The sequence below is a fragment of the Pan troglodytes genome, chromosome 1 (genome assembly GCF_028858775.2).
Source record: "Pan troglodytes isolate AG18354 chromosome 1, NHGRI_mPanTro3-v2.0_pri, whole genome shotgun sequence".
NCBI lineage: Eukaryota > Metazoa > Chordata > Mammalia > Primates > Hominidae > Pan > Pan troglodytes.
Genome location: NC_072398.2, coordinates 207945334 through 207967015, shown reverse-complemented (window position 1 = coordinate 207967015; position 21682 = coordinate 207945334). Strand labels below are relative to the sequence as shown.

The 21682-nt window shown below is 38.7% G+C and overlaps 1 protein-coding gene across 7 annotated transcripts in view; it reads left to right on the top strand.

Moving 5' to 3' along the window:
* KDM1A (lysine demethylase 1A) overlaps window positions 1-21682 on the top strand; it is a 64197-nt gene that overhangs the window by 34927 nt on the left and 7588 nt on the right. For 5 of the 7 annotated variants that reach the window (XM_063784872.1, XM_063784873.1, XM_063784875.1 and 2 more), the window contains 9 exons: window positions 635-727; window positions 1505-1611; window positions 3067-3148; window positions 4647-4741; window positions 14109-14251; window positions 14631-14721; window positions 16795-16929; window positions 17694-17767; window positions 18861-18972. In XM_063784872.1, the coding sequence (XP_063640942.1) occupies window positions 635-727; window positions 1505-1611; window positions 3067-3148; window positions 4647-4741; window positions 14109-14251; window positions 14631-14721; window positions 16795-16929; window positions 17694-17767; window positions 18861-18972 (932 nt within the window). The remainder of the gene's footprint in view (window positions 1-634; window positions 728-1504; window positions 1612-3066; window positions 3149-4646; window positions 4742-14108; window positions 14252-14630; window positions 14722-16794; window positions 16930-17693; window positions 17768-18860; window positions 18973-21682) is intronic. The other 2 variants (XM_063784868.1, XM_016956144.4) reach the window with 1 other exon arrangement.

The window sequence follows — 21682 nt, the reverse complement described above, 5'->3', positions numbered from 1 at the left end:
ACATTTTGGCCTACTTCACAGACTAATAGTTCTAAGAATCACATTGATTGAGTGAGTGATTGACAGTGTCTCCCTCTGTTGCCCAGGCTGGAGTGCAGTGGCGCATTCGCAGCTTACCTCAGCCTTGATCTGCCAGGCACCATCATGCATGGCTAATTCTTTGTTTTTTTGTAGAGTCGGGGTCTTTACAGTGATTTATTTATTTTTTGAGATCTGATCTAGCCTGGGCTAGAGTGTACAGGTACAGTCATAGCTCCCTGTAGCTAGGAACTCCTGGGCTCAGGTGATCCTCCTTCCTCAGCCCCCCAAGTAACTAGGACTATGGGCATGCACCATCATACATGGCTAATTTTTTTGTTTTTTATGGAGACAGGGTCTTGCTGTGTTGCCCAGGCTGGTCTTGAACTCCTGGCCTCAAGTGATCCTATCACTTCAGTCTCCCAAAGCCACTAAGATTGTGTGCATCAGCCACCATGCCCAGCCTTAGAATTACTTTTTTAAAGGAGTCACATGACTTGAAGCTTAATGGAAAAGATGTTTTTAAGGACTTCATGATGGAGAAATGGAAGAGTTAGAAGAATACTGTTTAAACTGCTGAAAATAAAACCGTGTTTTTAATCCACTTATTCTGTAGGTGATACTGTGCTTGTCCACCGAGTTCACAGTTATTTAGAGCGTCATGGTCTTATCAACTTCGGCATCTATAAGAGGATAAAACCCCTACCAAGTAAGGACCTCCTACCTGGCTGATAAATTTTACATTTTTAAGTTATGGTTTCAGGACTGTATTTTATATCTATGATGACGTTAGGATTTTATTTTGATTCATAAGACTATATTTAAAAATATTTCCAAGTTTATCTTCTTATAAGTCAAGTTAAATATAATAAATAAATAATAAAAAATATAGTCTCTTAATAAATGTGCATTTCCCTTAATTTCTAGTTTGATAGCTACTTAGTAAAAGATACTGGATTTCCAATTTAAAAAAAAGAATAAAACAGTACAATTTGTTAAAAATGAGAGGAGTTCATTCTGAGGTTTTTCTCTCATTAACCCATTCTTTATGTTGTCAGTAGTTGCTTTTTTAATGCTTTAATCATTTTTTCAAAAGGAGGTACTAACTTAAGACTACAAGGTTAGAGGTTAAGGGAAATAGCTTATATGCAGAATGTGTCCTAATGTAATTATGAAGTAAATGAAGCAGATTATTAACAAATTCACTAAGAATCACAGATACTGAAACACATGCCTGAGGTAATGAGAAAATAAATCTTAAGATAGTGGATTTGATTTATAAATGTTCGACACTGAATTTGAATTCATAAGTTTCAGATATTTGTTACTTTATTTTCAGGCAGTTTCCATATTTTGAAAATAACTCTCTGTATTTTTTACTTTGTAAGATATTATGTTAAGAACCTAGAGGTTTTCATGAAATAAGACTGTAAGTACAAACTTTTATACCTACAACAAAATCTTTTTTTTCATTTTTTGCTTTTAGCTAAAAAGACAGGAAAGGTAATTATTATAGGCTCTGGGGTCTCAGGCTTGGCAGCAGCTCGACAGTTACAAAGTTTTGGAATGGATGTCACACTTTTGGAAGCCAGGGTAAGAATTTCATTTTGAGTTTAGAGGCTTGACCTATTGGAAATATGGTAAGCAAATTATTTGTTGCAAATTAAAGAATTATACAACTTGAACTAAGCTAAATTGATTTGTATAATACTCAGAGTATTTTGGATAGTGTTATTTATATTTTAAAAAAGCTTTTTTTTAATGAATGCTTTGAAAAGTACTCTGTGAGGAGGGTTTTAGAGTATTTCTTTTCCTGACTGATATTTTCAGATCATTATTTCTTGTAGTTAGCTCTCAAATTTGGGGCCTTCATGGACATATCCTTTGTTAGGAGGCAGTTATTTTTGGTGGTGGAACAGAGTGAATTCCCTATTTTTGATAAAGAAAAAAAGCTGCTTCTCAGGCAGGAACCATCTTTTAGAAGCCAAGATACTGGTTTTTTTCCTGTTAGTCCTAGAGAGAGAAATGGAAACAGGAGGAGCAATAAGGGATAATGGCACACAGTAGGAAAAAGAGCATCATATTAGGATGCTACTATTCAAGCTATTTTCATGAATAATTTTTGAAATCTAATGATCTTCTAATGGCTTTGAACTGCTAATTTTTTAAAAGCGTATGGGGAAATTGAAATTAAATATTTTCCTGATATACTATTATTAAAAATTTTATATATTTAGAAAACATCTTTGTGCACTTTGTACATTTTGTATTAAAAAATACAATAAGGAATAATAGGACCATTTTGATTCCTACCCATGAGGAGTTTGTAATCTAGTATGTAGGTTTTTGTTTTGTTTGCATTTTTGTTTGTTTGTTTGTTTGGAGTTCCAGAGTACTCTTACATTATTTATAATCATTAAATTATCGCTACAACTCAGCCATACTTGAAAATCCCTCGTCAGCAGTGATAAACCTGGGCCTATTTAGGGATAAAAGGTATTGTGAACAGGCTATGTTCAGTATGGACTCTGCCCCTGGGCATGGGGCTGCACTGGAGAACCATTTGTCAGAAAAATTATCCATCAGATTTTTCCCAGCTAACTTTGGGGATCAGGGTGTAAGAGTCAGATTACAGTGGTAGAAAGTTGGTGTTTAAATAGTGTTGGGATTTGTGAACAAATATTTTCTATGTGGGTGGCCCTCATTCATCCTGTACATTAAAAGGTATTATAGACAACTGGATAGAGTGGTACCTGTGACTAAATTTATCTTCCAACTGTCAAGACTGTTTTATATCACATCATTTAATTCTGTGTCGTTTAGTTATATGACATTTAATTATATGTCATTTGTTGCCTGCTTCTCCTTCAAATAGTCTTCAAGTTAAACTTCATTTGTTCTTTGTGCCCATAGCACTGTTGATTGCATTCCATGTAAACTCTACATCTTTATTTTTAAATTATAGAAGACAGAACCATGGTATGGTACTATGCCAGGTTTGTGGTTAAAACAGAATTGATGATTTTGGCTACTTAATTTCTGAAACAGGATCGTGTGGGTGGACGAGTTGCCACATTTCGCAAAGGAAACTATGTAGCTGATCTTGGAGCCATGGTGGTAACAGGTCTTGGTAAGTAGCTATTGGTTTGTGCTATATAGTACATGGTCTGAGACTCATAAAAGAAATTTAAAGCCAGAGATGCTATTTTAAAATGTATTGGTTTAGAATAGTCATCTTCCGTTTAGTGAGAGGTATAGCAGTATGTGGAAAATGTAAATTGTACATATCTTTTGACCTAGAGTACCTTTGTCCAGTTCTAGGAAATTATTATATGAAGATAAGTAGATAATGTTGTGTTTGAAGCTTTTTTTTTTTTTTTTTTTTGTGAGACAGAGTCTCGCTCTGTCGCCCAGGCTGGAGTGCAGTGGCGTGATCTCCACTCACTGCAGTCTCCTCCCTCAGCCTCCCGAGTAGCTAAGACTACAGGCACACACCACCATACCCAGCTAATTTTTTGTATTTTAGTAGAGGCGAGGTTTCACTATGTTGGCCAGGATGGTCTCGATCTCCTGATCTCTTGATTAACATGGCATTGTTTTTGTTTGTTTTGAGACATGGTCTCGCTCTTTTGCCGAGGCTGGATTGCAGTGGCATGATCTCAGCTCACTGCAACCTTTGCCTTCCATGCTCAAAGGATCCTCTCACCTCAGCCTCCCTAATAGCTTGGAGTACAGGCATGGGCCACCATGCTTGGTTAATTTTTAATTCTTTGTAGAGATGAGGTCTCACTATATTGCCAGGCTGATCTGAATTCCTGGGCTCAAGCAATGCTCCCAAAGTGCTGGGATTACAGCACTGGTCTCAAACTCCTGACCTCAGGTGATCCACCCACCTCGGCCTCCCAAAGTGCTAGGATTACCAGCATGAGCCACCATGTATGGCTTAAACTAGCTTTTGAACAAGCTTATAGGACAAGTACAAAGAACCCCACTAATTTATGCTTATAATTACAAATACGTTTCATGGCTTTAGAAATCTAAAGAGATAGGTTAGTAGCTTTATGAGCCACAACGCCCGGCCTTGTTTGTTTTTAATAGAAACAGGGTCTTGCTCTGTTGCCCAGGCTGATGTCGAACTCCTGGCCTCAAGAGATTCTTAGCCTTCCAGAAGGTTGAGGTTGTGGGCATTAGCCAGTTTGCCCATCCCTGGTATTGTTTTTCATAGCAGAACATTAGAAACCACAGATTAGAATATTATACGATGAGAAATATACAGCCACTAAAAATCATGTAGCTCTGTATTAGCATAAAACGATGTCCACAATATATTGCTAAGTTGAAAAGATATTATAAAACAATACGTATTATGATCCTTTTTTGTGTGTGTCTGTAATTTTATACACTTAAAATCTAGAAGAATCTAACGTTAATTAGTGGGATTATAGGTAATTTTTTTGCCTTCATGTTTGTCTTCCATATTTTTACTTGGAGTGCTTTTTTTTTGAGAAATAATTACATACTGTAAGCTTTTGAGCTTTTTATATTTTGAGTAAAAATATTTTTTACTTTAAGGTTTTTGTTCTCTCTTCATAGGTCTATTGAATTTAATTGCTTGAGTTTTTTTCTAGGAGGGAATCCTATGGCTGTGGTCAGCAAACAAGTAAATATGGAACTGGCCAAGATCAAGCAAAAATGCCCACTTTATGAAGCCAACGGACAAGCTGTAAGTCGAGGACAAACAGAACTTTCAACATTTCTTTGGTTCAGTTGAAAACAATTTTAGGAGAATGGTATGGATGAGCATATACATATATACACATATAGAGGTGTATATATATAAACTGAGGGTAGAGATGATGTGATGTTATTCTGGTTGTTTCTTAACTCTTGAGCTATGTAGGAAAGGATTATTGTATATATACACATTTATCTGTCTGTTTAACATTTATCTTTAGATATTTAATGAAGGCTAGCTAGACAGTTAATCTTTTTATTTGGCTGTGGCCACTTACTCCAAGGGACTTATGGAATTGAAACCTGATTCTTCGTTTTTTTTTTTTGTATTGTGCCTTCCATCACGTGCTTTAGCTCCATGTGTTCTTTATGACTTCAGTTCTGTGTTCATAGGCTAACATTTTTGATGGGCTAATAGCCAAATGGTGGTACTTACCCACATGCTTAGATAGGCTAAAGTATTTGTTGACCAGAGGCATAGGAGCTTCCTATACTTAGTATTGACAATAGCATGAAAGTGATGAATGGTATGGGGAGTTGCACAGTTTAATGACTGTAAGATAAGCTTAGATTACATAAGTCAGTCCTAATTTTTTACAAGTGAGTGAAATTCAGAAGTCTGTATTTAGCAAAATTTTACTGACTGCCTTCATCAAGATGAGAGCCCACACTTCTCAGGATATAAGTACATATTGTCTTTATATTTGGGGGAAAGGGCGATTTCCTATGTATACGGTGGGTTTAGCTATTCTTACTAAAAGTAGTAGGATCCCAACTCGTGAATTTTGTGTGATATGTCTCAAGGAACATCCTCACTTATTCCTGTCTACCTTAAGGCTTTATGGGGTTCATATCAGAGAAGGACAGACTCTCAGGGAATGCTTTGCTTTCCATCCCCACCATCATGGTCCAAATTTCCCACCAGGGCTTGGGTGCGGTAGGTAACAGGAGGCTTCTTGCAGAATAAACTGAGCAGAATGAGAGAGAAAGGATGAAATAGAGATGAACTCAACAATTGAGTAAACTTCTCTTACTCTACCAAGATCTGTAAAGGATATAAAGATGAATAAGGTAGTCCCTGCTATAGTGGTGCTTGTACAGAAATAATTCTTTTTTCCCAACTTTTTATTATGGAAATTTAAAAACACGGACTGAAGTAGAAAGAGTACTATAGTGAACCTCTGTTTTCCCAATCTTGTTTTATCTGTCCCATTCCTGCACTTTTGAGTCCAGGGGAAGTCTGGAGTATTTTAAAGCAGATCACAAACATATCATCCATAAATATATTAATACCAGTAACATAAAGTGAAAGCCAAGGATTAGATAGAAGAACAAATTGCTATGGAAGAACCAAGGTGGCAAGAGGGTGTATGAAGGTGTAAGGGAAAGGACACTAAGAGATCTGGAGGGAAGGAGAGCATTTGTAAATGGCAAATCAGGATTTCAGCATGTGTTTATGGAAGGGAAAAGCATTGCTGGCAGAGGAGGTTTAAGTCTTAAGTAGAGAAGTCTGTAAAGGAGGGTAGGATTATACCAGCGAGGGTAGGAAGATAGAAAGTTTAGGGTGGGGCCATGTGGTGGTGGATGTTACTTGCTAGGCTTGATTGTAGGTTGGAACTTGAGAGGTTTGAGAACAGGGGAAATGACACGATTAAGTCAGTGTTAAAAGTATAATATTAATAGTAGGCAATAAGTACAGAATTGAGGTGAGGGGAGGGAAGCAAGTCTCCAGAGTGGCTATTACAGTCCTCAAGAAGTGATAAGAGTCCACAGTAAAGATTAATCACTGATCATTGAGACGCCGTCTTTTTCTTTAGACTTTTCTGAATGTAGAGCAGGTTGATTAAGTCTTTCTAACGTAAAGAGAGAACTTTTTTCTAGTAGAGATATCCAGAGAAATGGACTGCTTTCTTGGTATTAGATGAGCTTTAGTGCATTTTTTAAAACATTTGTTTCTGTACCACTGTTGTCCTCAGGTGGGGCCCACACTGGCTGCCAGTCTGTGAACTGTCAATTACCAGTGTGGAATGAGATAAAGAAACTACACCACTAACCACACTGTTAATTCAGATGGTGACTTTTTTTTTCCTGGTAGCAAAACTCTCAGTGAAGAAAGTGGTGCATTGATTTATCCACATCTTACTAGGACCAGCCCTTTGAGTAGCACTGTAAACAGTTGTTAACCTCGTGTGTGGTTTTTAGCATTTTGAATGCAGGGATATTTTTCCCAACGAAATTGGTAGTTGTCATTCAACTCTGATCTGTATAGGATTTTTCTAAGTTGATACATTTGTATTTGGTGCAGTAGCCAAGTGATAAGGAAGATTTTAAACCATTCTCAAATTTGGGAAGGGATTCTTTGCAGCTTTGAGTTATGCTTGCGTTAGTTAATCAAACATAAGGCATGCTAATATTTCTGTACTGCTGTCTCCAGTAGTCTGTCTCAGAGCAAGAATGGAAAACTGTTGACTAGTAAAGTAGCCTTTTTTTTTTTTTTTTTTTTTTTTTTTTGAGACAGAGTCTTGCTCTGTCACTATGCTGGAGTGCAGTGGCACAATCTTGACTCACTGCAACCTCTGCCTCCCAGGCTCAAGTAATTCTCGTGCCTCAGCCTCCTGAGTAGCTGGGATTACAGGCATGCGCCACCACGCCCCACTAATTTTTTTGTATTTTTAGTACAGACGGGGTTTTTCCGTATTGGCCAGGCTGGTCTTGAACTCCCAACCTCAGATAATCCACCCACCTTAGCCTCCCAAAGTGCTAGGATTACCAGCATGAGCCACCATTCCTGGCCTAAACTAGCTTTTGAACAAGCTTAAAGGACAAGTACAAAGAGCCCCACTAATTTATGCTTATAATTACAAATACATTTGATGGCTTTAGAAATCTAAAGAGATAGGTCAGTAGCTTTATTCTCTTATTGCAGGAGAAGAAACTAAAGCTCACACATGTGTTTGCCTAAGGTTATCATAATCAGTAAGTTGAAGAGCCAGAATCCATTGCCTGGTGTTCTTGTTCAGATTCCCATACTTGTTTGACTACACCTGGCTGACATTTCAGGGAAGATGGGGTGAGGTGAGTGTATGCACCTCTTTCTAACTGCCTGTGTGACGACATCAGCTGAGTCTCCTTCTCTGAGAGCTTTGTTGTAGTTATTCTAGGAGCCAGCAAGGCCTACCTAAAGTAAAAATTCATTCAGTCATTGATTTTTCTTTAGTAAACTTGGATGAAATGGGGTTCTGTTTCTCCATGCTTTGTGGACAGCTTCAGTCAAAAAACGTAACTTGTTGGTTCTGTTGTTAGTATGTAGAAATTAATGATGGTCATCCTGTAGAAGGCCAGAAAGTTACTCAGAGTTATATCACTAGTAATAGTGTCTTAAGGACATATCTCCATACCCAGACATTTTGCTGCTGTAGGAAAAGAAATCATGTAGCAAGTGATTTTTATTTTATGTCATTGTTTTAATCACAATCACAAGAATCCCTCAAAAAGTTTACCTCTCTGTTCTCTCTCCTACATTTGTAGCTAGTATATTGAGTTTCTGTGCTTGTTTTTGACAAGGGACGTTTATTTTATGGCTTTGGATGACCACAACAAAGTCTTCCTTAGTAAAGATATTAATATGAGGGATATAATATAAAGATATAATATAGGGATACTAAGCATATCCCTCTAAATAGAGGGGATCTCCACTACCTTAAGCCTATAAAACAGTCAGAGCTAGTATAGCAGCTGCCTTCAGTTGATTGGTGATGGAGTTATACTCTGACCTATGCTGTCATCAGTAACAGCTTTAATTGGACATGCAGAAGGTTGGGAAATAGGGTAATTCATATTTCAGGGAACATTTTGCTGGTCTCTGCTGAGGGGACTGAAAACACAATTGGTGGGGGAGACAGAGGAAATGGCTCTGAATATTTTCTGCATCTCCTGTACATCAGGTAGTAACTCATGGGCTTTAATTTTTTTTTTTTTTCTTTTTTTGGAGTAATGAAAGGGTATCTTAATCAAATTCCCACAGTGCTGTAGCATTGGGTGTGTGTGTGTGTGTGTGTGTGTGTGTGTGTATACCAGCTGAGATCCACAGGTGCCAGTAACTGCTTTGAGAAACTGAGCCTTGATTGCTTCTTGAGAATGGTTCAGCTGTTAAGAGAAAGAATGACAGACAGCATGTGAAAAGTAATGGGTGTCAGGTCTCTTACAAACACCATTAACTATAGGTGTATTAGGTATCTATCATAACTTTGCCAGTTTTCATTTGTGTTCTTATACAGTGGTGCTTAGGTTAGTATGCTTTTGACACAGGTCTGTTGGCCTTCTTGGTTTTCTTCCTTTGAACAAACATCTTCAATATCTTTATGACAGTCTTTCTCTGCCCTTTGAAATCATTACTGCCAATCCATGCTTATTTATAAATGTAAAAATCTCATGCCTTCCTTTAATGGTCCTGAAGTTGCAAATAGTTTTTGCCCCCCTAATTATAGTTATAATACTGACTTTGCTTTTCCAAACTATATTAATTTATTCATTTAACAAGAATTTACTGGGCACCTCTACTATATGCTAAAAACTGCTAGAGAGAACTACTTAGACATGTTGTGTGTGCCTTTTCCATACACTCTAATCACTGCTTTAAGGAAGTCAAAAAGATTCCTTATGGGGTGGGAGTGGGGGGAAGACAACAGTCTCTATAGAATCACATTGATTATTTTTGTTTTTGGAGACAGGAAGATCTTGCAGTGTTGCCCAGGCTGAAGTGCAGTGGCACAAACATGGCTCACTGTTGCCTTGCCCTCCTGGGCTAAAGTGATTCTCCCACCTCAGCCTCCTGAGTAGCTGGGACCACAGGCACACACCCCTACACCTGGCTAATTTAAAAGAATTTTTTGTAGAAATGGAGTCTCACTATATTGCCCAGGCTGGTCTCAAACTCCTGGGCTCAAGTGATCCTCCTGCTTCAGCCTCCCAAGGTGCTGGGATTTATAGATGTGAGCCACTGCTCCCAGCCTAGAATCACATTGAATTTTATTTGGATTAAGGATATATTCGCCCTATGGGGATAATAGCTATATCTCATTTCCCTTGGCTGTTGAGGAGAATCTGAATTAGAGACTCTTCAGAAGTAAATTTCTTCTTCCAGGTTTTACCAAATGAGCTAATCTTAATCTTCTGCTTTACCATAATTCTAGAAGTGCTCGATGGCATGGGATGGGGAGGTGGAGATTGACTGTGGCCTCCACTGGCCAGATTTGGCCATTACTGCCTTTTTCTGATTCTTTCTGGGGATTTCTCTGGCTAAATCTCAGAACTTTCATTACCTAGTGTACATTGCTGCATTTAACTCCATTCTGCTCTGCTGCTGTAGAGTTTGTGAAGACTGGAAGTAAGATAGGTGTACAATGTTTCTGAAGACCTAAAGAGCTTGTTAGAATGAAACCAGAGGTAGAAAGAACTAAAGAGAGCTGTCCTCCTTCCTTTGAGATTACTTCTTGCAGGATCGGGGACCTTGTCCAGAAAGTTGTTTGGCTTTCCCACATTCTGCATGGGCGAGACACACAGGCTTCCCTTCCCTTGGACACATTTAGAGACAGTCCATAAAATCTACAGGACCAAGACAATCAGGATTGAACCTATTTGGAACAGTGAGACTCTTCAAATTCTGTTAGTCTTGAAGGAACTATTTACCTGGAGCCTTTCATAGAGAAATAAATGGCTTAAAAAAGTCAATCAAAATCTGTTTAAAGTGATGTCCATTTTGTTTGCTTCTTAGAAGGCTCTTAACATTATTGGTCCTTTCCCCAAAAATGTTTCTTAGTTTGCTGTTACAAGTTCTCACTGTGTTGCAGGGTAGAAATCCACCTGCCTTCTAATGTGGTACTTAAAACCCATTGTAATCATTCGTTGAGTTTCTTTCTCAGGATACAAGTTAAGGATCTAGATTAGAATAGTCAGGTAAGATTTAAATTATTGTGACCTATGTTTAGCGATTGCCAATATTTCAATTCCATTTTGTTGTTATTGTTCCATAATAATTTGTAGAACTAATAGAATCCAAGGATTCTCATCAAGGGGAAATAAATGACTTAAAGTATGGGTAGTTTGGGGTTGTTGGGATAGTCATTTGTTAGTTTTATTGTCTGTATATGTCAAATAGAATATTTCTAACTAGCTTGTTTTTAGAAATGATTCTGTTTTAAAGGTATTAAAAGACACATTTTGGTTTTCTCCCAGTCAGTATTGATTTCCTAAGGGACAAGTATTTTATGTATTATTTTCCAAATATTCCTTTAATTTCAAAGTGAAATCTTAAGTTAGTGGGGGAAAAAAGCCAGGTTTCAAAGCTATCCCTGGCTGCACTTGCAACATTCCTGTAATTGCTTAACTAGGTGGAAATGGATGGGGCCTGGTGGCTGACAATCTCACATAATCTCATACAACTGAGCCTCGGGTTAGAATGGTGTACCGGAGATGCAGTCCTGTCATCTGGTGTCAGTCAAATGTGGCAGCAATCTTTTGGTTTGGTTTTTGTTTGTTTGATTTTGTTGTTGTTGTTGTTGTTACTGTTCTGTGTTTTTCCTTTCCTCTTTTGAGTTTTGCTTTATTCCTCACTGCTTTCTGACACCTCCCCCTCACTCCCCCGTCTTTTTTTAACTGCCTTTCTTTTGGCCATTTCTGTGCCTTGACTTTCCCATTTGGTCTCTGTACAATCTGTTCCTTATTTCTCTGGTGGTTGCAGCTTCTGAGCTAACAGAATGCTTCTGTCATGCTATGTGTTTAAAGCCTTGATTTTATTGCTGTCATACAAAACTAAACTTGATGTGGCTGTTGGGCTGTTATTTACAGTTTATTTCTCTCTCTGCTGCACTGGTTAAAAGGACACTGTCAAGGTATTTTTTTCATAATTTTTCAAATCATTTTCCTCACTGTTTACAATAACCCATTAAAAGCTTGAAACCTAAATCTTTTCCTTTCAAAGATCCTCTCCATCATACATTCACACTGGTTTGTTGTTGTAGAGTTGCGCCTATATGTTGGGCTGGTGCCATTTGAGTTTTTGTCATTGAAAGCGCGTGTAAAACATTGGGTTTTTTGTGGGTGGTGTGGGTGGACTAAGGGGGAAAGTGTAATGAATCCAGTGGGCTGCTCAGCAAACAGAGGGAAGAAACAGGTCAAATTTGGTCCCTCTAACCTTGACAGTGTCCCTTTAAATATTTCTCTACCACACACCCTGGACCCCAGTTACTGAGCCTGAGTGCTGTGTACTTTTTCAGTATGAACTTCCCTTTGTGATTGTCATCCTAGTTGCAAAGATTAAAGCTTGTCTGAAGCAAGCCATCCAGTTGACACTGGAAGAGCTTTAATCTGTACCATTTGCACACTTGTGTATGACACATTCTGCCCTATTGTAGAGGCATATGTGATCTAGTAGTCCCTCTTGGCTGCTATAGCATCCTCTTGCTAGGCATTTTAGAAGCAACACATAGAAATATCACTTTTATACTCCAGGAAAAGCAGTCAGGCGCATTGCATCTGTGATCAGTTAAGGTCTCATAACTACCTAGATTTCACATTGAAATGTAATTGTTTCTCCTTTTTGAAAGAAGAACCAAATTTAGATTTCCAGAACCATCTTTTGTAGCATCATTGCAGGATTTGCACTAGAAGTAGCATGTTTCTGAGCAAAATTTCAGCATTGTTTGAGTTGCTCTGCATATGACCATCACATATCACATCAGTGAGGAAAAGTAGCTGAGAAAGTAAATGAAATTCCTGACCAAAGGGTCTCTTCCATCAGCTCTCATAGCTGTGTAATAAGAACAAGCTCTTTTTTTGGCCATTGAGTTGAATGAGTAGTAGATCACAGGTTTTTGATCTACCAGTCCTAGGTACCTTCCTGATATAAATGGCACCAAGTATCCAAAGCCTGATTCTCTGCCTCATTTAACACAAACCAGAATATTTTTAGAGATTTAGATTTTCTTTAGGCTAAGGGTAATTCTTTAATTATAAAGATACCCTGATCTCTCCCATGTATAGTCTTTGGGAACTTACTGTTTGAATATGATTTTTAAATCAGTTATGGCATCTGTCATATTTACAGTTCAAAGGAGAGTTGCAGTCCTCTTTCTTTTTGGGGGCAGATTGCCCTTCTTGCCAGATTCTTTCTGCCACACACTGGCTCATCTCGTAGTGTTACTTGTGTTATCAGTGAAGGAGCAGAGGCCAGGGTTCAAAATCGTCTGTTGGGTTGGGAAGTGGAAAAACTGTGGAGTTTCAAATGAGAGGTAGAATCTTACTGGAATGGTCTTGTCAACAGTCAGTTACCTCTGATTGTAAAAGGTCGCTCCTCCTGAGTCTTAGTGTTTACTAGAATTTACTTCAATGTTTTATTTTTGTGTTACCAGTTTTAGGTTGACTGTATAATGAAATTCTGTATTTTGAATCACATTTCCCTGCCGATACCAGCCCAGCTTATAACAAGCAATGCTTGCCTTAAACATATTTTTTCTTTCTCTCACTTCTGCCATGAATTCAACAATAGGATTGCAGATACAGTTTACTTTGGGGCTGAATTAAGCAGTAGCAGAGGGGTGTGTGTAAACTAACTGATGTTATCAATAGGCAGGGACACAGCATGGCTTAGGATCATGGTCTTCCAGCTTGATGACCTGCTTTGCAATCTGTTTGCTTCATCCACATCAATGAGGAGCCAGACCTTCTGGTCCTTCATTTACTCATAGACTCTCTTAAGAGCTTTGTACATTCAATTCTGAACTTATTGGTGCCATAACATATTATTACTGTGCAAAAGAATAAAAGTGCTAGTGAGTTCTTATTAGTAGCCATGAATTTCATTTCTCTTTTCCCTCTTCCCACCTGAGATTCATCTTTGAGGGGAAGCAGATACCTTGGGCTTCTTATTTTCCCATCCTGCCCTTATTCTTGGAAGGTCCTCAGGTTTGTTGACATAGTTTTTGTTCTCTGGGACTTTTCTAGTGTGTTGTTTGCATGTCAGCCAGCTCAACTTAATGCATGTCAGCTCAGTGCCACTTGTGCTCCATGTGACTTCAGTTAGCACCAGTGTAAATCTTGTGGCTGTTAATAGAGGTGGAGTCCCAGCTCTGAGGGCAGTAGTGGGAGAAGAAGAGGAAATTGTCAGGGCCCAAACATTTCATATCTCATTTAAATGGATCTGACCACTTCATAGAAAAGAAAATTTGAATCATTGTGCTCAAAGGTTTCCCCTTTGAGATACATATTTTGACCTTTATAAACTATAGAGCATTTGTGTTATCATGGATGGTTACGTTTAGTTTTATAAGGACCAACTCTGCTATACTTCGGATTTTCAGGTTCCTAAAGAGAAAGATGAAATGGTAGAGCAAGAGTTTAACCGGTTGCTAGAAGCTACATCTTACCTTAGTCATCAACTAGACTTCAATGTCCTCAATAATAAGCCTGTGTCCCTTGGCCAGGCATTGGAAGTTGTCATTCAGTAAGTACTTTGATACTGCTTATTGTATAGTGAGTTCCATGTGTAAAGATTTGCTATTTATGTTTTAAGTTTTTCTGCAAGTCTTATTTGAGGTAGTTTTTACTTAATTTTGTATGAAACCATTGAATCCAAAATTAAAAATTATTTAAAATAATTATATGATCCCTTAAGGCCCCTTTCACTTCTAAAATTCAGTGCTTTTATGGTATTATACTATATTTAACATAGCCTAGGAAATAATTTCCCACTAGCCAACTTTCTTGTTCCTAAGTATCAGAAGTTTCAGTGGGCCTTGATGCCCTTAAATGGTTTTGATGGGCACCTGTCTTATTCTGCAAAGTTGGCTTTGAGAGCAGATTATACATATTGTCTCTCTTAGGTTACAAGAGAAGCATGTCAAAGATGAGCAGATTGAACATTGGAAGAAGATAGTGAAAACTCAGGAAGAATTGAAAGAACTTCTTAATAAGGTGAAATTCTGTATTTTCTTCATAGCTGAAGAAGCTTTAATAGGAGAAAAAGTCTTTAGAAATTTTAAAAGCATTTCTGAGATTTTTTCCTCCATGGAAGAGAAAGTCTGCACAGCTGGGACTCATTCTTAAGAAAATAATGACTAACGAAAGAGACTGTTTTATCTGTTATCTGTCAGTCTTTCAGTGTGGCATTATTGATAAATGGTTGCCAGAGGAAATAGATCTTTCCTCTTTGTCTGGTTCCCTTTGGCTCAGGGGTGTCCAGTCTTTTGGCCTCCCTCAGTCACATTGGAAGAAGAAGAATTGTCTTGGGCCACACATAAAATACACTAACACTAATGATAGCTGATGAGCTTTAAAAAAAATGGAAAAGAAAATTCAGTGTTTTGAGAAAATTTATGAATTTGTGTTGGGCCGCATTCAAAACTGTCCTGGGCCACGAGTTGGACAAGCTTGGTTTAGCTATTCTAAAGCTATCCCAGTGCCCTCGGCTGAATTCTAGGACTAGCAGGAGAATTAGCTGTACTGGAGCCAAGTTTTCATTGGTGAAGACCAACAAATCAGCAGCCAGTTCATTGGCATAATTATTTCTCTTGAGTTGCTGCCACCCCCACCTCTGTTCCCCAGGGCTGAACTGTTAGGGCTCTTCTCTGCCACCGCCTTCCAGAGCCCCAGGCTCCGGCGCATTAAAGTCCAACCATTTGCTTCTCCTCACCCTGCCAGCTGCAAAGGTCACATCAGCTTAGGGAGAAAATAGCCCCTGGAGGGGGCCTTTATAGTGCATACTCTGGGTGTGCCTGTGACTGGACTCTTGCCTCACTCTCACTGTGCCTCATTCTTCATCCTATCTAATGAAGAGCTCTCCAGCTCACAGTCTTCATGGATTGTGGTAAGGATGAAATGAGAAGAGTGGTTGAAGAACTGCCAAGTGGCCAGGATACCTGTAGGGTGCCCAGTCTCAGGCTTTGTCACTCTTGTCCTGTGTGGTATCATCAGAAACCTGAAAAAAGCTAACATTAACAATGGTTCCTTAAGATTCTTTGGCCAGGCACAGTGGCTTATGCCTATAATCCCAACACTTTGAGAGGCTGAGGCAGGTGGATCATTTGAGGTCAAGAGCTCGAGACCAGCCTGGCCAAATGGTGAAACCCCTTCTCTACTAAAATACAAAAAATTTGCTGGGCATGGTAGCACACACCTGTAATCCCAGTTACTCAGGAGGCTGAGGCATGAGAATCATTTGAACCTGGGAGGCAGAGGTTGCAGTGAGCTGAGATTGTGCCATTGCACTCTAGCCTGGGTGACAGAACAAGACTCTGTCTCTTAGGAAAAAAAAAAATTCTTTGACCTTTTACATATTTAAAAAACACATTATAGGACCGGGCATGGTGGCTCACGCCTGTAATCCCAGCACTTTGGGAGGCCGAGGCGGGCAGATCACGAGGTCAAGAGATCGAGACCATTCTGGCTAACATGGTGAAACCCCGTCTCTACTAAAAATACAAAAAATTAGTTGGGCATGGTGGCGGGTGCCTGTAGTCCCAGCTACTCAGGAAGCTGAGGCAGGAGAATGGCGTGAACCCAGGAGGCAGAGCTTGCAGTGAGCCAAGATGGTGCCACTGCACTCCAGCCTGGGCGACAGAGTGAGACTCCATCTCAAAAAAAAAAACACACACATTATGACAGTTTGTTTCCGAAAATCAGTTTAAGTTACATTAGCAACAGTTTCCTTTTTGTGGAGATTAAATTTATTTCAATACTGGGTTTTTTCTTTGTTTGTTTAAATTAATGGGACACTCCTCATCCTTCTCATTCGTTTTAGAAGGCAGCACTGATCTTACTTATCAGATAGAGTTGTGGTACCTTTATGTCAAGCCCTATAAGATTTCTTTCCTATTTCCCAAATGGAATGATGTAGGTTAGAACAAGTATTTAAGAATTCTAAGGACCTTGCATTGTAGCCCTGTTTTGTTGTGATAGCAGTTTTGAGGAGCCAAAAAAGGGTACATGTGATGTAGACATAAACTACATTGCTATCTGGAATGATAAATTTGTATTTTTCCTTCTTAGATGGTAAATTTGAAAGAGAAAATTAAAGAACTCCATCAGCAATACAAAGAAGCATCTGAAGTAAAGCCACCCAGAGATATTACTGCCGAGTTCTTAGTGAAAAGCAAACACAGGGATCTGACCGCCCTATGCAAGGTGTGGTATACATACATGCCTAACTGGTTTTACTTGGAATCCTAAGAAATAGCACAGATCTGGGGAATTTTGGAAAAGAGAGCCACTAGCCAATCACAAGTGCCTTCAGTGCAATGAAGACGATTTGGTACATAAGGAGCCATGGGGATTTAATGGGTTAGTTCGGTTTAAGACCGGCTTGTCCTGCAGAATTCTTATCCTGTCTTAATAATCTCATCATTTTATCTTAAATCTCAATTTAGCCCTAACAGTTTAGAGTAAGAGTATTAAACATGGACTTCAGAGTCATTTGGGGTCAAACTGTCTGATTCAAATCCCTAACTTGGAATCTCGAGCCATGTGACCTTGGACTCCTTAATTGCCTCATCTGTAACATGGTCTTAACACCTACCTTGTAGGGTAATTGTGAAGCTTAAATAAAATTATGTATAAAGTGCTTACCCAGTGCCAGGGACATGGCATGCTTATGAAATGGTGCTTGCTATGATTTTTCATCCCCACTTTGCAGCACACTAGTATGTTTCTTCCATTATTTTCTCCTGTGTGCTCCTTGCCTCCCCCTAATATTCCAGGCCCCCAACTGTAACTTGTCTCCAAAAACAAAAATCTCTCAGCTCTATCTAACCCCAGCCTAAAATTGAGCCACACTTCCTATACATGATCTGAAGAGGAAATATGATCCAGACCTTATACTTTGTGGTACAAAGAAACTAGGTGGATATCTGACCCTTCAGGGTAACTCAGGTTCACTTAATTTTTATCAGGAATATGATGAATTAGCTGAAACACAAGGAAAGCTAGAAGAAAAACTTCAGGAGTTGGAAGCGAATCCCCCAAGGTAAGGAAAACAAACACAAAAGTTCAGAGGGAGAGCTTTTACTGTTCTTTCAGTTTGATTTGGAAGGAAAATTCTAAATCATAATGAGCTTTTATTTATGTTCAGTGAGTGGTTTAAATTGTTAAATAAATGATTGTGTGACTACTTTTGAGGTTTCTAAATCCCCTGCTCCTGTATTTTAATGTGTCCTAGATACCTAAACAGATTGTTTCTAAAGAGAGAGCCTTTCTCCATAAGATCTGATATTTGGATAAAGATGTAATAGATGGAAATTATCTTTCTTGAGGGGGTAGAAGTTGCTGTTGCTTTACACTTCCATAATTTTGGGAACTAGGGGGTATTATACTTTATTTCCACTGGGTTTTTGACAGTGAATGCTGGTGAAATGTTTTCACTTGCACCCAGCCTCCACATAAATCTGTTTTGTTCTGTATTCAAGGATGCTGCCCACCCTTTCTCTTTTTGAGATGGGGTCTCGCTCTTGTTGCCCAGGCTGGAGTGCAATGATGTGATCTCGGCTCACTGCAACATCCACCTCCTGGGATCAAGCGATTCTCTTGCCTCAGCCTCCTGAGTAGCTGGGATTACAGGTGCCCACCACCATGCCCAGCTAATTTTTGTATTTTTAGATGGGGTTTCACCTGTTGGCCAGGCTGATCTCGAACTCCTGACCTCAGGTGATCCACCTGCCTCGACCTCCCAAAGTGCTGGGATTACAGGCATGAGCCACAGCATCCAGCCTGCCCATCCTTTCTGTAGAGTCTATGCTGTGTGTAAAATATAAGACATTTTTTACAACTAGTAAGCTTTTATGATATAAGGTGATTTCATAGGAAGCATTCTTTTTTTTTTTTCCTTCAGACAAATGAGGCCTACATGTAATTTGCTTTACGTAGTGAGCTTGGCACTGCTCTAGACATCAGAGATAAAGAGGTTAATAAGACAGATAAGATGCTACTTTTTGATTTGTAATTTCTTCATATAAGGCACAGCCCTGGCTTAGGTTCTGACACAGTTACTGAGATCACCTACATCACACTGAGAGAACTAGTGATATCTTTTAATAATCCTGTACTCCTTTGTTCTTTTGCAGTGATGTATATCTCTCATCAAGAGACAGACAAATACTTGATTGGCATTTTGCAAATCTCGAATTTGCTAATGCCACACCTCTCTCAACTCTCTCCCTTAAGCACTGGGATCAGGTAAGTTTCCCTTATTGTTTATTTTATTGCACATGTCTTTGAGAGGGATTGTAAGAGAAATAGTTAATTTTGTATGTGTGTTTTTAAACAGCTTTAGTAAGAGACATCATTTACATACAGTGAAATTCACCTATTTTAAGTGAACAGTTTATTGATTTGCCAGACTTCAGTCATAAGCCCCCACACAATCAGAATATAGAACATTCCCATCATCCTGAAATGTTTTCTCCTGCCCCTTTGTAGTTAATCCCCCATGCTCTGGCTCCTGGCCCTGGACAACCACTGATTTGCGTTATCACTGTAATTTTGTTTATTCTACAGTTTCATATAAAGTGAATCATACAGTACATAGCTTTTTGTGTGTGATGTATTTCACTTAGTATAGTTTTTGAGATGTGCATGACGTTTTTGAGATTCATCTTTTTTGCCTGTATCAGTAGTTTGTTCCTTTTTATTATTTAGTAGAATTCCATTGTGTGGATATACCACAGATCGTTTATCCATTCACTGGTGCCTTAATGGGCATTTGGGTTGTTTCCCTTTTTTGACTGCTAATGAACGAAGCTGCTTAAGAATGTTCATGTCTTTCTCTTGAGTAAATATTTATGGATGGAATTGCTGGGTACTATGGAAAGTGGATTTTTAACTTTATAAATCAACTTCCAAACCATTTTCCAAATTGCCTTCCCATCAGCAATGTATGAAAATTCCATTTTCTCCAAATCCTCACCAATCTTGGTAATGCCAGTTTTTAAAATGTCAGCCATTCTAATAGGTTTAGTAGTATTTGCATTTCCCTGATGACTAGTGATGTAGAGCAACTCTTCCTGAGCTTATGAGCCATTCATATGTCATCTTTGAGTAAATGTCTGCTCAGATCTTTTGCCTATTAAAAAAGTCTGATTGTCTGCTTGTTGATGAGTTTGAAGTTTATTATGTTCTTTAAATTCTAGGCAGAAGTCCTTTGTCAGATTTATGTTTTACAAATATTTATTTCCTTGTCATCTGTGGCTTGTCTTTAATTTTCTAAATCTGTCTCAAAGAGTAAAAGTTTTTACTTTAATTTTTTTCTTTTGAGACAAGGTCTTGCTTTGTTGCCCAGGCTGGAGTGGTGTGATCATGGCTCCCTTGCAGCCTTTACCTCCTGGGCTCAAGTGATCTTCCTGCCTTGGACTCCCATTCCTATTTATAAAATTTTTCTTTTAAACCATGTTCTTTTTCTATCTTGAAAAGAATCTTTGTCTTACCTGCGATCACAAAGATGTTATCCTATGTTCTCCTGCAGAAATTGTATGGGTTTAGCTCTTATGTTTAGGTCTATACTCCATTTTGTGTTAATTTTTATGTTTAAGGAAAGGTAAGTGAAGGGTTCATGTTTTTCCATATAGTTATGTAATTATTATTCCAGCACTATCCTTTTCTTCATTTGTCTTGGCACCTTTGTTGAAAATTAATTGGCATGTAAGCGTGAGTATTTAGGGTTGTCTTTTCTGTTAATTTATCTATCTATCCATATGCCACTATAATACTGTCTTGTAAGTTCTCCAACTTTGTTCATTTTTGAAATTGTTTTGGCTATTTTAAGGTACGTATTTCCATAACAGTTTTAGAATCAACTTGTCAATTTCTACAAAAATCACCTTCTGGGATTTTGATTAGGAGTGCATTAAATTTCTAGGTCAATTTAGGGTGAATTGCCATCTTAACAATATTGAATATTCTTATCCTTAAATACAGTATACTTCTCCAAAAATAGTTTTCTTTCATTTATGTCAGTGATGTTTTATAGTTCTCAGTGAGCAGGGCTATACCATCTTTTCTTAAATTTCAGTGTGATTTACTCTTCAAGTGAGAAATCACAAGGCTTCTTGGACCAATCTCTAAATCTGAGACTTTGGCCAGAATTAAGACTGTATAGGCTGGGTACGGTGGCTCACACCTTTTTAAACCCAGCACTTTGGGAGGCCAGAGCAGGCGGATCAATTGAATCAGGAGTTCAAGACCAGCCTGGCCCTTTCTCTACTAAAAATACAAAAATTAGCCGGGCATGGTGGCGGGCACCTGTAATCCCAGCTACTTGGGAGGCTGAGGCACGAGAATTGCTTGAACCCAGGAGGCAGAGGCTGCAGTGAGCAGAGATCGCGCCATTGCACTCCAGCCTGGGCAACAGAGCAAGACTCCATCTCAAAAAAAAAAAATGTATAGAAGTAAATTATTAAATTTTTATTTATATATTTTAGTTTACATTATACATTTTCCTAATAAAAATTATTTTGACAGGCTGGGCATGGTGGCTCATGCCTGTAATCCCAGCACTTTGGGAGGCCAAGGCAGGCGGATCACCTCAGGTCAGGAGTTCGAGACCAGCCTGGCCAACATGGTGAAACCCCATCTCTACTAAAAATACAAAATTAGCCTGGCGTGGTGGCGCATGCCTGTAGTCTCAGCTGCTTGGGAGACTGAGGCAAGAGAATCGCTTGAACCCAGGAGGCGGAGGTTGCAGTGAGCCGAGATCACGCCACTGCACTGCAGCCTGGGCAACAAGAGCAAAACTCCATCTCAAAAAAAAAATTATTTTGACTTCTTAATCTTTAGATTATAATCTGATATTTTTAGTATTTGAAGAGTTGGACTTGTTAGAGATAAAGTCTTGCAGAACTACCAGTTCCTTTATGATTTTTCATGTAAATACTAACTTAGGCCCTTCTAG